Genomic DNA, 16,209 nt, shown 5'->3' with positions numbered 1-16,209 from the left:
GTGTAAAACATGGAGGCATAGTGTTTGGATAGTGAGGCACAGCATATATCGCCGAATAGCAGCCTATTTATAACGCCCATGTTGTAAGAGAGCGGGCTGCCCTGCATGCACTACACTCACGTTTTTGTTTCACTCACAGCCCTGATTTCTACACACTACACTTAGTCATGTCCCCTATACCTCACATGTGCACTATACACAGTACTTTATTATTTATTTATTATTATTACACATTTACTTCCATGCCCAACACACCACTCCCCTCAAGGTAAGTGGGAGTGGCTATCATTATTTAAACACACCTGGGCACTTCCCATCAACAGCATTCTCTGACCTGGTTGCGTCCTGTTTGGAACGGGTATTTTACCCACCACCTAATCTGTGAGTATGGCCTTTTCTGTGGTTTTAATTACATTCTATGTCCCATTTTTTTTTTTTTTGTATATCTTAGATTTTGGAACGAAAAGTTCTAGGTAGGGACTCGCAAGTGTGGGGATCCGTGACGTGGATTGCGAGCTTGCGTTTTTTTGGCCAAAACAACAACTAATACCCCATGTTTTCTCATGGTTACTTACATTGTACATACTTTTTTTCAGGACGCGCCCGGGTCTTATGATGCTGGGATAGCCTGGTGTGCGGATGTTTGGCACTGCATGCAGGGCAGCCCGCTCTCTTACAATATGGGCGTTATAAATAGGCTGCTATTCGGCGATATATGCTGTGCCTCACTATCCAAACACTATGCCTCCATGTTTTACACACTACACTCACGTTTTTGTTTCACTCACAGCCCTGATTTCTACACACTACACTTAGTCATGTCCCCTATACCTCACATGTGCACTATACACAGTACTTTATTATTTATTTATTATTATTACACATTTACTTCCATGCCCAACACACCACTCCCCTCAAGGTAAGTGGGAGTGGCTATCATTATTTAAACACACCTGGGCACTTCCCATCAACAGCATTCTCTGACCTGGTTGCGTCCTGTTTGGAACGGGTATTTTACCCACCACCTAATCTGTGAGTATGGCCTTTTCTGTGGCTTTAATTACATTCTATGTCCCATTTTTTTTTTTTTTTTTTTTTTGTATATCTTAGATTTTGGAACGAAAAGTTCTAGGTAGGGACTCGCAAGTGTGGGGATCCGTGACGTGGATTGCGAGCTTGCGTTTTTTTGGCCAAAACAACAACTAATACCCCATGTTTTCTCATGGTTACTTACATTGTACATACTTTTTTTCAGGACGCGCCCGGGTCTTATGATGCTGGGATAGCCTGGTGTGCGGATGTTTGGCACTGCATGCAGGGCAGCCCGCTCTCTTACAATATGGGCGTTATAAATAGGCTGCTATTCGGCGATATATGCTGTGCCTCACTATCCAAACACCATGCCTCCATGTTTTACACACTACACTCACGTTTTTGTTTCACTCACAGCCCTGATTTCTACACACTACACTTAGTCATGTCCCCTATACCTCACATGTGCACTATACACAGTACTTTATTATTTATTTATTATTATTACACATTTACTTCCATGCCCAACACACCACTCCCCTCAAGGTAAGTGGGAGTGGCTATCATTATTTAAACACACCTGGGCACTTCCCATCAACAGCATTCTCTGACCTGGTTGCGTCCTGTTTGGAACGGGTATTTTACCCACCACCTAATCTGTGAGTATGGCCTTTTCTGTGGTTTTAATTACATTCTATGTCCCATTTTTTTTTTTTTTTTGTATATCTTAGAAAATGCTCAATACACCCCTTAATAAATGCCTTGATGGGTGCAGTTTCCAAAATGGGGTCACTTCTCAGGGGTTTCTTTTATTATTTCACATCAGAGCCCTGCAATTGTGAACCAATACTTTGTAAATCGCCAAATTAGGCCTCAATTTTACATGGTACTCTTTCACTTCTGAGCCCTGTCAAATGCCCAGGCAAAAGATTAGGGCCACATGTAGGGTGTTTCTAAAACCGGGAAACACAGCATAATAAGCACAAGCTGGGCACCACACATTGGCATATCTATGGAAAAAAAAATCTAATTTTCACTCTGAAACATCGAGTGCACACTTATTTCTGCAAAACACTTGCAGGGTTAACATGCCCACTACCCCCCTAGGTGAATACCTTGAGGGATGTAGTTTCCAAAATGGGGTCACTTCTGGGGGGTTTCCACTGTTTTGGTCCCGCAGAGGATTTGCAAATCCGACATAGGGACCAGAAACCAATCCAGCAAAATCTGCACTCCAAAAGCCAAATGCCGCTCCTTCCCTTCTGAACCATACTGTGTGCCCAAAAAGCAGTTAATGATCACATATGGGGTATTGCTGTACTCGGGAGAAATTGCGTTACAAATGCAGGCATTTTTTTCCTTTATTTGTTGAGAAAATCAAAAATTTTGAGCTAAAGCTACGTCTTATTGAAGAAAAGGGATTGTTTTTATTTTCACTGCCCAATTCGAATAAATTCTATGAAACACCTGCAGGGTCGAAATGCTCACTACACCCCTAGATGAATTCCACAAGGGGTGTAGTTTCCTAAATGGAGTAACTTTTTGGGCGTTTTCATTGTTTTGTCCCCTGAGGGGCTTTGAAAATGTGACATGGCCTCCGCAAACCATTTGAGCTCCAAAAGCGAAATGGCGCTCTTTCCCTTCTGTCATGGTGCGGGGTGTGGACCCACTGGGCCGTACCGCGTAGTAGGGTAGCAACTGGCCAACAAGGTACAAAACAATGTCTATAGTTCCGAACGGGTAACTGAGGCAATGTAGACAGTAGCGGAGACACGACTTGACTTTCACAGTAGGTGGCACCGTGGGTGCAGCGGAAGACATGACTTGACTTTCTCTGCAGGTGGCACCGTAGATGCAGCAGAAGACTCAACTTGACTTTCACAGTAGATGCGATAGCACGGGACTAAGGGTACAGGCGGCAGGAACGGGTAACACTGGGAACTGGAAAACACTAGGAGACCATTTGCAAGACAAACTTAGGTAAACAACAACGCTCAGGCGAGGAACAAGTATATAATCCAGCAGCCATTTGGGCTAAATATTGATGGGTGACAGCTGGACGAGTACTGGCCCTTTAAGGTCGTGCATACACGGGCGCGCGCACCCTGCGGGAATCAGTCAGAGGTCCCGGAAGTGAGTGCCGGCGTCTACCTGGAGGGAGCTGGCGCCATGAAGACAGATGTCCATGGCCGGGGTCGTCAGAGGGTAAGTCTGAACGACGACCCCCGGCCATAGACGTTACAGTATCCCCCCTCTTACACCCCCTCCTCTTGGGACCAGAGCGGGAAAGAAATTTCTTCACGAGGACAGGGGCATCGATGTTCTCCTCTGGCTCCCAAGACCTCTACTCTGGACCAAATCCCCTCCAATCCACCAAATAAAACAGCCTTCCTCTGACTTTCTTGGTGGCCAGGATCTCCTTCACTTCGAAAGTTCCGGATGAATCGCCAGGAGCCACTTGGAACTACGTGTCCTGGAGTAGCGGTTCAGGACCACGGGTTTCAGCAAGGAGACATGGAAGGAGTTAGGGATATTGAGGGTAGGAGGCAGTCGAAGCTTGTATGCACACAGGATTGATCTGTAGCAGAATCTCGAAGGGTCCAAGGAACCTGGGGGCAAACTTGCAAGATGGCACCCTCAGCTGGATATTCCTGGAAGACAGCCAGACCTTTGTACCTGGAAGAAATTGGGGAGGTTCTGGTCTTCTAGTGTCTGCCTTTCTCTTCATGCGGTCCACCGCCAGCAGAATAGAAGATCGTGTCTGCTGCCATATCTGCAGAAAGTTCCTGAAGGTAGAGTCGGCTGCAGGCACCTGAGACATATAAGAGCCAGGCAGGGGTATTCGAGGATGTTGTCCGTAGACTATGAAGAACGGACTGGAGGTGGTGGACTCAGTGGTATGGTTATTATAAGAGAACTCCGACCACAGGAGCAGCTGCACCCAGTCATCATGTCGTCTGGAGACAAAGTGCCGCAGATAGCAACCCTCTCGACTTGTCCATTGGACTGAGATTGGTAAGCTGAGGAGAAGTCCAACTTTACACCGAGTAGGCCACAGAGTGCTCTCCGGAAGTTTGAGGTGAACTGGACCCCTCGATCTGAGACAATATGCAGGGGCAAGCCGTGCAGACGGAAGATGTGTTGTATGAAGAGATCAGCCAGTCGAGCAGCAGAAGGCAGGCCAGTCAGAGGAACAAAATAAGCCATTTTAGAAAAACGATCCACCACCACCCAGATCACACTGCATCCCGCAGAGAAAGGCAGATCTGTGACAAAATCCATAGCAATATGCCGCCAGGGGGCATCGGGCACAGGCAGTGGTTGGAGCACACCGGCTGGTCTGGAGTGGGCAACTTTGTTTGCTGCACACACCGTACAGGATTAGAACAAAGTCCATGACATCTTTTTCGGCAGCGTGGGCCACCAGAACTGACGGTCAATTAGATCTCTGGTCTTACGGGCACCCGCGTGACCTGCCAGCTTGCAACTGTGACCCCAGCGAAGGATTCTTCCTCGGTCAGCCAGACGTACAAAAGTTTTTCCCGGAGGAATGTCTCTAACCTGCAGAGGGTTAACAGAGTAGATTCAGGAAGGATCGATAATATTCTGCAGGGACTCCACAGTGTCCTCTGTCTTAAATGACCTAGACAAGGCATCGGCCCTCACATTCTTGTCGGCAGGTCGGTAGTGGAGTTCGAACCGGAACCGTGCAAAAAACAATGACCACCTGGCTTGACGAGGATTCAGCCGTTGAGCAGTCTGTAGGTAGGTCAAGTTCTTGTGGTCCGTGAAGTATAGGATGAGCTGCGCCTTCCAGTAGGTGTCTCCACTCCTGCAGGGCCAGCTTGATGGCCAGTAACTCCCGATCACCAATCGAGTAGCTGCGCTCTGCGGGAGAAAACAGCTTGGAGTAGTAACCACATACCACCGTCTTGCCTTTCGAACCTCTCTGAAACAATTGTGCACCAGCACCAACAGAGGAGGTGTCCACTTCTAATGAAAACTGTAGAGACACATCAGGGTGATGAAGAATAGAGGCTAACGTGAAGGCCTTTTTAAAGGGTTTAAATGCGACTTCCGCCTCTGGAGTCCATACCTTGGCATTCATACTCTTTTTAGTGAGGGTGGAGATGGTGGCTGTCAATGAAGAGAAGTTGAGAATGAACAGCCTGTAGAAGTTGGAGACTCCCAGGGAGCGTTGTATAGCCCTTAACCCATGGGGACGTGGCCAATCCAGGACAGCCTTGACCTTTTCAGGGTCCATCTTGAGACCCTGATCAGAGATGATATAGCCCAGGAAGGGTAAAGACTTCTCTTGGAACACACACTTCTCCAACTTGGCGTAAAGATGATTCTCCCTTAATCGAAGCAACACCTGACGGACATGGCCCTGATGAGTCACAAGATCTGGGGAAAAAATCAAGATATCATCGAGATACACCACAACACAGACATAGAGGAGATCATGAAAAATGTCATTCACAAATTCTTGGAATACTGCAGGAGCGTTACACAGGCCGAAGGGCATGACCAAATACTCGTAGTGTCCATCACGTGTGTTAAATGCAGTCTTCCACTCGTCACCCTGACGGATCCGGATTAGATTTTAAGCCCACCGCAGGTCTAGCTTGGAAAAAAAATTTGGCCCCCGTATGCGATCAAAGAGTTCCAAAATCAACGGCAATGGGTACCTGTTCTTCACTGTGATCTGGTTGAGGCCTCGGTAGTCAATGCAGGGTCGAAGGAATCCATCCTTCTTTTTGACAAAGAAAAACCCGGCTCCGGCCGGGGATGAAGACTTTTGTATGAAGCCCCTCTCCAGATTTACATTAATGTAGGCCGACATAGACTGGGTCTCTGGCAAGGAGAGAGGGTATACTCTACCGCAAGGAGGAGACGAATCAGGAACCAAGTTGATAGGACAATCGTATGCTCGATGTGGTGGCAATGTCTCTGCTTCCTTTTTGTTGAAGACATCAGCGAACTGAGAGTAACAAGGAGGCAACCCTGCAAATGACTAATGCGGAGAAGGCTGGGACGGATGGACATGCAACAGACAGCGGTCGAGACTCTTCGGGCCCCACTGGAGAACCTCTCCTGAGTTCCAATCTAGGACTGGGGCGTGAAGACGGAGCCAAGGCAAACCCAGCAGCACGGGGTTGATGGCCTTGGACAGGACATATAGGGGGATGAGCTCAGAATAAAGAGCTCCGACTTGAAGTCTTAATGGCTTGGTCACAGACAATACTAGGTCAGGCAAAGGCAGTCCATCTACCGAGGCAACAATCAATGGTCTCTTCAGCACAACAGTAGGCAATTGAAGAAGATCCACAAGGTCTTGGCAGATGAAATTGGCTGCGGAGCCAGAGTGCAGGTAGGCAGAGACTGGATGAGGTCTCTCGCCGGCGATGATGGTCACAGGAATAAACAGTTTGGAAGAGAATTCTCTATTAAATGCCATAGCACCCAGGGTTGTCTCTCTAATCAATCCCAGGCGTTGGGGTTTCTTTGGCCTCTGGGGGCACAGAAGCACGACATGGCCAGCGAGGCCGCAATATAGACAGAGTCCAGAGGTGCGTCTGAGCTGTTTTTCTTGAATGGACAGTTTAAGCCGATCCACCTGCATCGGAACCTCGGGCGCAACAGAAGAACAAGGCAAGAGGGGTTGCTGGAAGTTGGGTGCCAGTCTAGGAAGCCGTCTCTCCTGTAGAATCTCTTGAGATCTCTCCCTGAGCCTTATGTCCACATGGGTAGCCAGTAGAATCAGGTCGTCCAAGGCAGCTGGAAGATCTCGAGTAGCCAGTTCGCCCTTGATCTCAGGCGATAGGCCATGCGAGAAGGATGCTATCAAGGCCTCATTGTTCCAGGACAGTTCTCCTGCCAGAGTCCGGAACTGGATGGTGTATTCGCCCATGGAGGCGTCCTCCTGACGCAGGTTAAAGATAACAGTGGCTGCCGACAAGACTCGTCCAAGCTCCTCAAATACGGAACAGAACAACCGCACGAACCTCTGGAAGTCTCGGGTCTCAGGTCCCTGTCATTCCCAGATTGGATTTGCCCACGCCAGGGCCTTGCCGGCAAGTAGAGATATAATGAAGGTGATCCTGGCTCCATCCGAAGGAAATGCTCGGGCGTGCAGAGTGAAGTGGATTTGGCATTGATTCAGAAACCCGCTGCACAAACTTGCATCTCCATGGAACCGAGGTGGCAATGGCAGTGAGAACCGAGGTCCGAACTGGGACTACCAGGAGGTATAGCAGGAGGGTCGATTGGAGGAGCTTGAATAGGAGTGGTGACGGAAGTAGCTAGCGCCCCTAGCTGCTGTACCATGGAGTCTACTGACACAAAGAGTTGATCCTGTCGTGCTTGCAGATCCTGCAGGTCCGCCTGCATGACTTGGGAGGATAACAGGCTCTTGACTTGGCCAGCGGGGTCCATTGCCTGAGCGTACTGTCACGGCGCGGGGTGTGGACCCACTGGGCTGTACCGCATAGCAGGGTAGCAGCTGGCCAACAAGGTACAAAACAATGTCTATATTTCGGAACGGGTACCTGAGGCAATGTAGACAGTAGCGGAGACACGACTTGACTTTCACAGCAGGTGGCACCGTGGGTGCAGCGGAAGACACTACTTGACTTTCTCTGCAGGTGGCACCGTAGATGCAGCGGAAGACTCGACTTGACTTTCACACTGATAGTACGGGACACAGGGTACAGGCGGCAGGAATGGGTAACACTGGGAACTGGAAACCACTGGGAGACCATTTGCAAGACAAACTTAGGTAAACGACAACGCTCAGGCAAGGAACAAGTGGGCAGAGCCCCTTTATATAGTCCAGCAGCCATTTAGGCTAATTATTGATGGGTGACAGCTGGACGCGTACTGGTCCTTTAAGGTCGTGCACGCGCGGGCGCGCGTGCCCTGTGGGAATCAGTCCGAAGACCCGGAAGTGAGTGCCGGTGTCCGGCGTCTTGCTGGAGGGAGCTGACGACGTGTAGACAGATGTCCATGGCCGGGGCCGTCAGAGGGTAAGTCTGAACGACGACCCCCGGCCATAGACGTTACATCTTCTAAGCCGTGTGACCAAACAGCCGTTTATGACCACATGTGGGGTATTGTTTTACTCGGAAGAAATTGCTTTACAACTGTTGTGGTGCTTTTTCTCCTTTAGTCCTTGTGGAAATGAGAAAAAATTAGCTAAACCTACATTTTCTTTGAAAGAATGTAGATTTTAATTTTCACGGCCTACTTACAATAATTTCTGTAATAAACCTGTGGGGTCAAAATGCTCTTTATACCCCTAGATAATTTCCTTGAGGTGTGTAGTTTCCCAAATTTTCCAGGATTTCCACTCTTTTGGCACCGCAAGAGCCCTTCAAACCTGACATGGAGCCTAAAATATTTTCTAATAAAAAGGAGGCCCCAAAATCCTCAAGGTGCTCCTTTCCTTCTGAGGCCTGTGCTTCACTACATTACCACACTAGGGACACATTTGGATAAGTAAAAGCATTCCCAAGTTATTACTACTAAGGGTATGTTCACATGCAGTGACTAAAAACGTCTTAAAATACGGAGCCGTTTTCAGGCGAAAACAGCAACTCGCGTTTTTCGCTGCGTATTTTACGGCTGTTTTTGGAGCTGTTTTTCAATGGAGTTAATGAAAAACGCCCCCAAAAACGTCCCAAGAAGTGTCCTGCACCGCTTTTGACGAGTCATCATTTTACGCGCGGTATTTTAACAGCGACGCGTAAGATTAAGGCTCGTGGGAACAGTACACCGTAAAACCCATTGCAAACAATGGGCAGATGTTTGCAGGCGTATTATGGGTGTTTTTTCAGGCGTAATTCGAGGCGTAAAACACCCAAATTAAATCTGAAAACACTGCGTGTGAACATACCCTTAGGGTATGTTCACACGCTTAGCAAAAAACTTCTAAAAATACCGAGCTGTTTTCAAGGGAAAACAGCCTCTGATTTTCAGGCGTTTTTGAAGCTGAAAATGAAGCTTCTTTTAGGGTATGTTCACATGCAGTGGTTTCAAACGTAATTCGGACTTACCCATAAAGTGAAACATGTCAGATTTGAAAAATGAGGCTCTGTCACAGGAAGGTCAAAAGTGGCCAAAGAGGGAAGGGGTTAAATAATTATTTTGGGGAATGCAATGACAGTAGCAACAGACAAAACTGAATTTTGAGGATCTTTTGAAATTCATATGGAAAGAACTAGGTGTGAAATATATCACTGTATCTTCATGTAACTTCATATTTGTGGTAATTATCTATATTCTCTCAAAAACAACTAAACATGAAATGTTCTGTGTAAAGATATGGAGCAATTAGTGTCAAAGCATGACTATAGTGACCGCATCTCACATATGCTTGAATTCATTCAGGCTATTTCTTATTGGTGCCTAAAACATTTTGGATATGAAAGGAAAAGCACATACTTACAGTAGATCTCAATAAGACTACATTGGCTTTCTCCAAAGACGAAGGGATACAGTTTGCCCAGACACTCCATTCCGGCTTCCAATAAAAGAGGAGAAGAAGAATCCCACCTGATATACAGTAGCCAATCACACACAGAATAATCCATGGAACACTAACTCTATAGCCAAAGATTTCCTATTGACAAAATACAGAAAAATATTCAGTCTATTCAGTGACATAAAGCACACTGTCCTAAACGGATTTGTGAATAGCGCTAAAAAGTTTTACCAATTAGCAATATACATTTTCAATACATTTTCAATACCTAAAAAAATATATACAGCGTCAGCAGGTCCTGCGTGTCGATGTGATCGAGACACGCAGGACCCGCTGACACAGTACCAGTCAGTCCCACGGACCTGACGGATTCAGGTCTTAGCGCACAATACAGCTGCTCTGTATACAGGATACAAAGCAGCTGTATCTCAAAAAGTACAAATCATTTTTTTATAAAAACTAATTATAACGTTGCACAAAACACACTGATTGGCCTTTTAATAAAAATAAATCGCTTTACAAAGCCTTTCACCCCTTAAGAACCGAGCCATTTTTAATTTTTTAATTTTAGTTTTTCATTCCCTGCGTTCCAAGAGCCATAACTTTTTTTTATTTTCCTGTCAATGGAGCTGTGTGAGGGCTTATAGTTTTAGTTTCTAATGGCACCATTTGAAGTACCATAAGTACTGGGAAAATGGGAAAAAAATATTTGCGGGTTGAAATTGGAAAAGACTGCGATTCCTACATTGTTTTTTTGTTTCCGTTTTTACGGCTTTCCCCGTGTAGTAAAAACGACAACTTAATTTTATTCTTTGGTTCAATACGATTACAGTGATACCAAATTTAAATAGGTTCTTTATATATTATTACTTTTTAAAAAAAAAAAACTTTTTGTTAAAAAGCTTTTTTCATTCTTCCGTGGATTGAGCGTTTTGAGGGTTTATATTTTGCAGGGACGAGCTGTAGTTTCTATTGGTACCATTTTTTGGTACGTACAACTTTTTGATCACTTTTTATTAAATTTTATTTGCGAGCTGAGGTGAATAAAAAAACAATGATTTTGGTGGTTTAAATTTTTTGTTTTTTACTGCGTTCACTGTGTGAGTTCAATAATTGTGTATTGTAATAGTTCATACTTTTACGGATGCAGTGATACTAATTTTGTTTATTTTTTACATTACTTTAGAGGAAATGGGAAAAGGTTTTGTTTTTTTTTAACTTTCAATATTTACTTCTTTTTACTGCTAATAACTTGATTAAACTTTTTATTTATACCATTTATTTGTCCCCCTAGGGGACTTGAACCAGCGATCGTAATGTATTGCAGTAGATCGTCATTTTCACAGGCTTCTGTTAAGCCGTGCCAGAGACACGGCTTAACAGAGGCAGACAAAAGGCAGACTTGGGGGCTTCTATTAGGCCCCCGGGCTGCCATGACAACCACCAGCGCCCCTACACTGCGATGAGCTGTCGGAGGGGGCTGTCCCCCTCTTTTCAAAGCTTCAGATGCTGCGGTCACGATTGACCGCAGCATTTGAGGGGTTAAGCCTGCAGGAACAGCGCGATTGCTGTTCCTGGCCGTTTGTCTGGGCTGTCAGCTGTAAAACACAGCTGACACCCACAGGGTATGGAGGGCGTAAATACGTGATAATGCGTGAAGGGGTTAAAGGTGTTGTCTGGGCATGGACAACTCATGATCTATCCACGGGATAGGTCATCAGTATATGATCGGTGGGGGTCCGACACCCGGACCCCGCACCAATCAGCTGCTCTGGCTGCCTCTGGGCACAGCAGATGGCTGGCTCCAGTCACCTCTGTTTATAGGGAGTCTGACGGAGCATACCACCCAATTTTTTCTGTGGGATTAGTACAGAATCTGACAGAAAGAACTCTGTATGCATTTGTATGAAATTGGAGGCATGCAAAGGTACAGTAGAGATCTCTTTGGCAGGTCTACTACAACTCTATACAAAATAGCACCACTTCTCCACTAGTAACCTGGAAAAAAATCATTAAAAAAGGGGGATGGGTATTAGAAGTAAAATAAATAAATTCTAAAGCTCTATTGTGGTATCATTCTAAAATAAACAGTGCCACAATAATGTCTGAAGAAGTAGGTGACTGCAGCCTTTGAATAATATTCAATTGTGGTCATGAGGGTTTAGTTATACAAACTTGAGTATGGTTCGGCATGGCATCATGTTCTTGGCCTTACTTCAACTCTTTATAAAATACAATTTGCTTTTGTGCATGAAAAGTTGCAAGTATATTTTATTATTAATTTGACATTGAGAAAAGGAAACCTTTTTTCTATGGAATCTTTTGTGAGCAGGTGGCCCGGATTCAAGATTGTTGAAGCTTTATTCTACCACTGCCATGGATTGATAAATAGTAGCAGTCATACATTTCATGAGGAGATACAGTTCCAAACAGGTTGTGTCACGGAAAGGAGGGGTTGTTTGTGCAGAAAATGTGCTATGGAAATGTGACACGGGGTATCTCAGTCAAATAAATTATCGTAATCCCTTACAAGTGATTGAAGGGTCAATAAAGAGATCCTCTGATACACAATAATTATGTTTGACATACTCCCTACTGGTAATCTCTTTTCCTGGCATTAAACACCACAGATAAATAAAACCGGTTGTTGTATTCTTTGTAAATTAGTGCATAACGTGACTGATTATTTTTTCATGAATCTTAACAGTTTCTATATGGCACTTGTACTAGAATGTCTATGCTATTTGAGAAATATTTATCAATATTTGCCTTAAATGTCTGATCAGCTGTTTCTGTAACTCCCATACCAGTGAATGGAAAGGCACATGCATGGCCACCTCTTCAATCATTCTCCACCTGGATGTTGCAGATGGTGGGACTGGGCTTGAGTGGCCACCATTCTGGAGATAGACGGGACCCGCATCTATAAGACATTTATGACTTATCTCATAAATAGAATGTTTGGCCTTATATCCAACCTAATTGGGTAATGCAAGTTATGCAACCAGACAATGATGCTAAAATACAAAAGCAAATCTATATCTACTTAGGTCAAAACAAAAGTTTAATTTTGCTTCTTCCCAAAGTCCTAACTTAAACTTAAAAGAGATGTTGTGGCAGGCAGGGCCACCATCAAGGCAATAAAATAGTTAGCCCAGGCAAATCGGTTAAAAAAAAAAAAAGGTATACAGACGCCTATCAACTGCACATTGCCACTGCCTACTAAAGGAACTGGGCTTTATGTAACAGACAATAACATACATGGGGCTCATTAAATTTGTAGACCACCTCCTGAACGGCCCACCAAATATATAGTATGGGTCTGAAAAAGTGCTCAAAGATCATATATCAAAGCTATACTGGAATAAAGCAGTTCATGGATGAAAAACCTACTAAAGTGCCTCTATTTGAAAAAGGTTTAGTAACAAATTCTAATTAGATGGCAAACATTATAAAAAGGCTTTTCAAGCTTACAAAAAACACAGAAAAGTACTTATATGTGTCTAGATAGTCACCAGATGATGCCACTATAGCTCAGAAGTAGTTACATAGTTAGTACGGTTGAAAAAAGACACATGTCTATCAAGTTCAACCAAGGGATGGGAAAAGGGAAGGTAAACATTTCTACACATAGGAGCTAATATTTTTTTCGTTATAGGAAATTATCTAATCCTTTTTTAAAGCCATCTACTGTCCCTGCTGTGACCAGCTCCTGCGGTAGACTAATCCAAAGATTTACAGTTCTCACAATAAAGTAGGTATTTTTTATTTTCATTATGTTGCCCAACTCTGCGCAATACTATTGTTTTGATGCTGGCAGAGCTTCCTGTGGACGGGATTACTATGTTAAGGACTACATTTCCCATAATTCCTCTCTCCTTTTACAGACATTGCCTATATTTACAGCTGCCGGCATAACCCTCAATAACAAGGTGTAAGGTAGTGCTATTGTCACTGTCTGCTACTGAGACACAGTTCTGCTATTCAGCTGCTATATATAAAAGGGTCCTTCAGAAGATAAGATGGATGTTGCAGTTTATCAAAGAGTCTCTTTATTTATCAGAAGCCTGAACTTTATTGAGCGGTCCTAAACCAGGGTCGGGGATCTCAACTGCGCTGGAGTTCCCACTAAGTTGGGCTGTGCCAAAGTGACTGCAGGCTCCACAGCCTGTCGCAATCATGCTGCTACAGGTCACCAAGTGGCTACAACGCAGTCTGCCCCACCAATATGTTTATCACTTATTAGAGAATGGTCATGTGACTAAATGTAAGACTGACTTACAGAGGCATTTCAGCTACTGACAGTACATTAGTGGATGACTAATCATACTATGGTTAAACCATCTGCATTTTTTTTATTTGGGTGATAAAGGTCTTGAATAACATTCTTCTATAAAGAAGTGGTCTGCCTTAGACAACCCTGTTAGGGATTATGAATGAAAAAAAGGGGTACCAGCTCAAGACCGCCCTCAATTAACCAGAACTGAAATTAACTGCAAGGAGCGACTCTACCTCTGAAGGACCGTTCCCATCTAAACTTTACACAGATGGTCCATTTAATAGGCACCAGGTAATACTTCATTTCTCATTGAACGAATCTACAGGATTTATGAACAGTCGCCAGCCTCTTCCCCAGCGATAACTCTTAATCATTGGGTGACTGTTCAAGTGAACGTGAGTTGCTCAATCCACACAACCCTTTTACCAGAATGTGATTTTTGTATTGTCAACAGAATGTTATGTGTTCACTGACATTGATGTGTCTAGTATTACATTTTAGTTTAAAGATTATGAATTATTCACTGTGACAAATATGTTAAAACTGGATATGTGGAAGTGGCTAAATTTGAGAGATCTCACAGTATATCAACACTAAATTTATAGGTGTAATTTCACCCATTAAATGGAATCAGATTTATTAAGAGGTGCACACATTAATAAATGTGGACCAATATAGTATGCTCATTGCATTAAAGGGGTAAAGTTATTAAAAATTTAGCACGCTACAGGGCAAATGATTAAGCCTTATTTGTTTTACGTTGGGTGTGGGGGGTAATATATATCTTTATTTAAAAAAACTAAGTTTTTCTTACAATGCTTATACATACATACATACATACATACATACATACATACATACATATATTTACGACATACATATATGTGTTGTTTGATACATTATAGATTTTCTATAGAAAATTGTTCAAAGCTATTGCTCAAGTAGCTAATTAGAGATAATTATGGACAGTTTATAAATACCTGAAATAAGCAGCTTGATAAAGTGACAGCTTTAAAATGTTCATACCATGCGAAGTGCTTATAGTTGTTTTATTAAAAGTCATTGTTATTAAAATGATAGGGGATGAATCGAGAGTGTAACACGTAGGGTAATGAATGACTTCTGCAGTTGAGAATACATATAGCAGCGGTTTCTAAATTGCAGCTGCAGGCTGTTAAGGCATGTTGAGAGTTGTAGTTTTACAACAGGTGGAGAACCACATGTTAGAGACTACTAAAAACAGGATAATAGTTGATTCCAAACTTGTTGCAGTAAAAGTAAATCACAGCAATGATGTCTAGAGATATTTTGTATCTGCCCTTTTATTTATTCTAGTGTGATGGCTATGAAAACAATAAAAAAGTGTAGATAGATTCTTGTTGATATAAAAAAATAAAAAATATTACTGTAAAGTGCAATACAGGAAATACACAACTCACCATTTCATTTTCCTCTCCTTCATTGATTATTGCTCGGTGATCTTGTGGTACTTTAGACTTCATGATTTAAACTGAAAACTACTTCACATGCTTTGCAAAGTAAAGAATACTCACAGGTAGTGATGGAGATTCCTATTTATGCCTTATGACCTTTACTAGATTAGCATAAACAATCTTCAATAGTTTAGCACACCTCTTCATTATATTTACAGAAGTAATTACTGATCTGCACAATGCAGCCAAGTTATGGGACTTCCGTCAGGCTGGCCTTTATTTTATAGTTGATGCCAAACCTACAGCTATAAAAGGCACATATTGCTACATGCAAACTTTTACTGACAAGTAAAGCTTACTTTATCCCAAGACAAATGTATTCGAAAATGACAAAGGCTCATAGCTAGCTCCCTAGTGTCTATTAGCTCACATATAAGAGGCTACACTCATTCCTGTCCATGTCTTACAATGACTGGTGAATTGACACACCGTTGAAGGATTTTCTGAAGCCATGAAAGTTGTCATCAGATTAGCAGTTGGAAACCAAGTGTGTTCATCTTTGTTTGTGTCCGCCACTAAGGAGAAAAGACTGTTGAACGTGGTCCTGGGTATTGTACGGCCCTATGCAGGGTTGTCACGGGAAAGATGGCATTAAGACAAGAGTCATGGCAGGGGCGTAGCTAGGGGGGGCAGGCGGGGCATGTGCCCCGGGCGCAGCTTAGAGGGAGGCGCCAGCGCCCCCTCCTCCTGCACTATAATTGTACCTGTGTCGCAAGGACACAGGTACAATTAGAAGCAATGAATGACCGGGTACGTTCCGTGCCCGGCCATTCAGCGCCTTTAAACGAATGAAGCGACTGGTACCTTTTGTACCAGTAACGCTTCCGTCGATGAAAGGCGCTGACTGACTGACAGGGAAAGTCATCCTGCCCAGCCAATCAGCGCCTTTCATAGACGCCGCGTTCAACCCCCTGGAGACC

The 16,209-nt window shown here is 43.9% G+C and overlaps 1 protein-coding gene across 1 annotated transcript in view; it reads right to left on the bottom strand.

Moving 5' to 3' along the window:
• The window catches only part of LOC142760897 (putative cation-transporting ATPase 13A4), an 87,715-nt gene extending 72,417 nt beyond the window's left edge, over positions 1-15,298 (bottom strand). Inside the window, exons 1-2 of the mRNA XM_075864067.1 lie at positions 15,236-15,298; positions 9,482-9,655 (exon numbers count right to left, since the gene is read on the bottom strand). Coding sequence (XP_075720182.1) covers positions 9,482-9,655; positions 15,236-15,298 — 237 coding nt within the window. The remainder of the gene's footprint in view (positions 1-9,481; positions 9,656-15,235) is intronic.
• Positions 15,299-16,209: the final 911 nt, after the last annotated feature.

This window comes from Rhinoderma darwinii, chromosome 4 (genome assembly GCF_050947455.1).
Source record: "Rhinoderma darwinii isolate aRhiDar2 chromosome 4, aRhiDar2.hap1, whole genome shotgun sequence".
Lineage (NCBI taxonomy): Eukaryota > Metazoa > Chordata > Amphibia > Anura > Rhinodermatidae > Rhinoderma > Rhinoderma darwinii.
The sequence above is the reverse complement of the archived record's forward strand: the minus strand, read 5'-3'. Positions and strand labels throughout refer to the sequence as shown.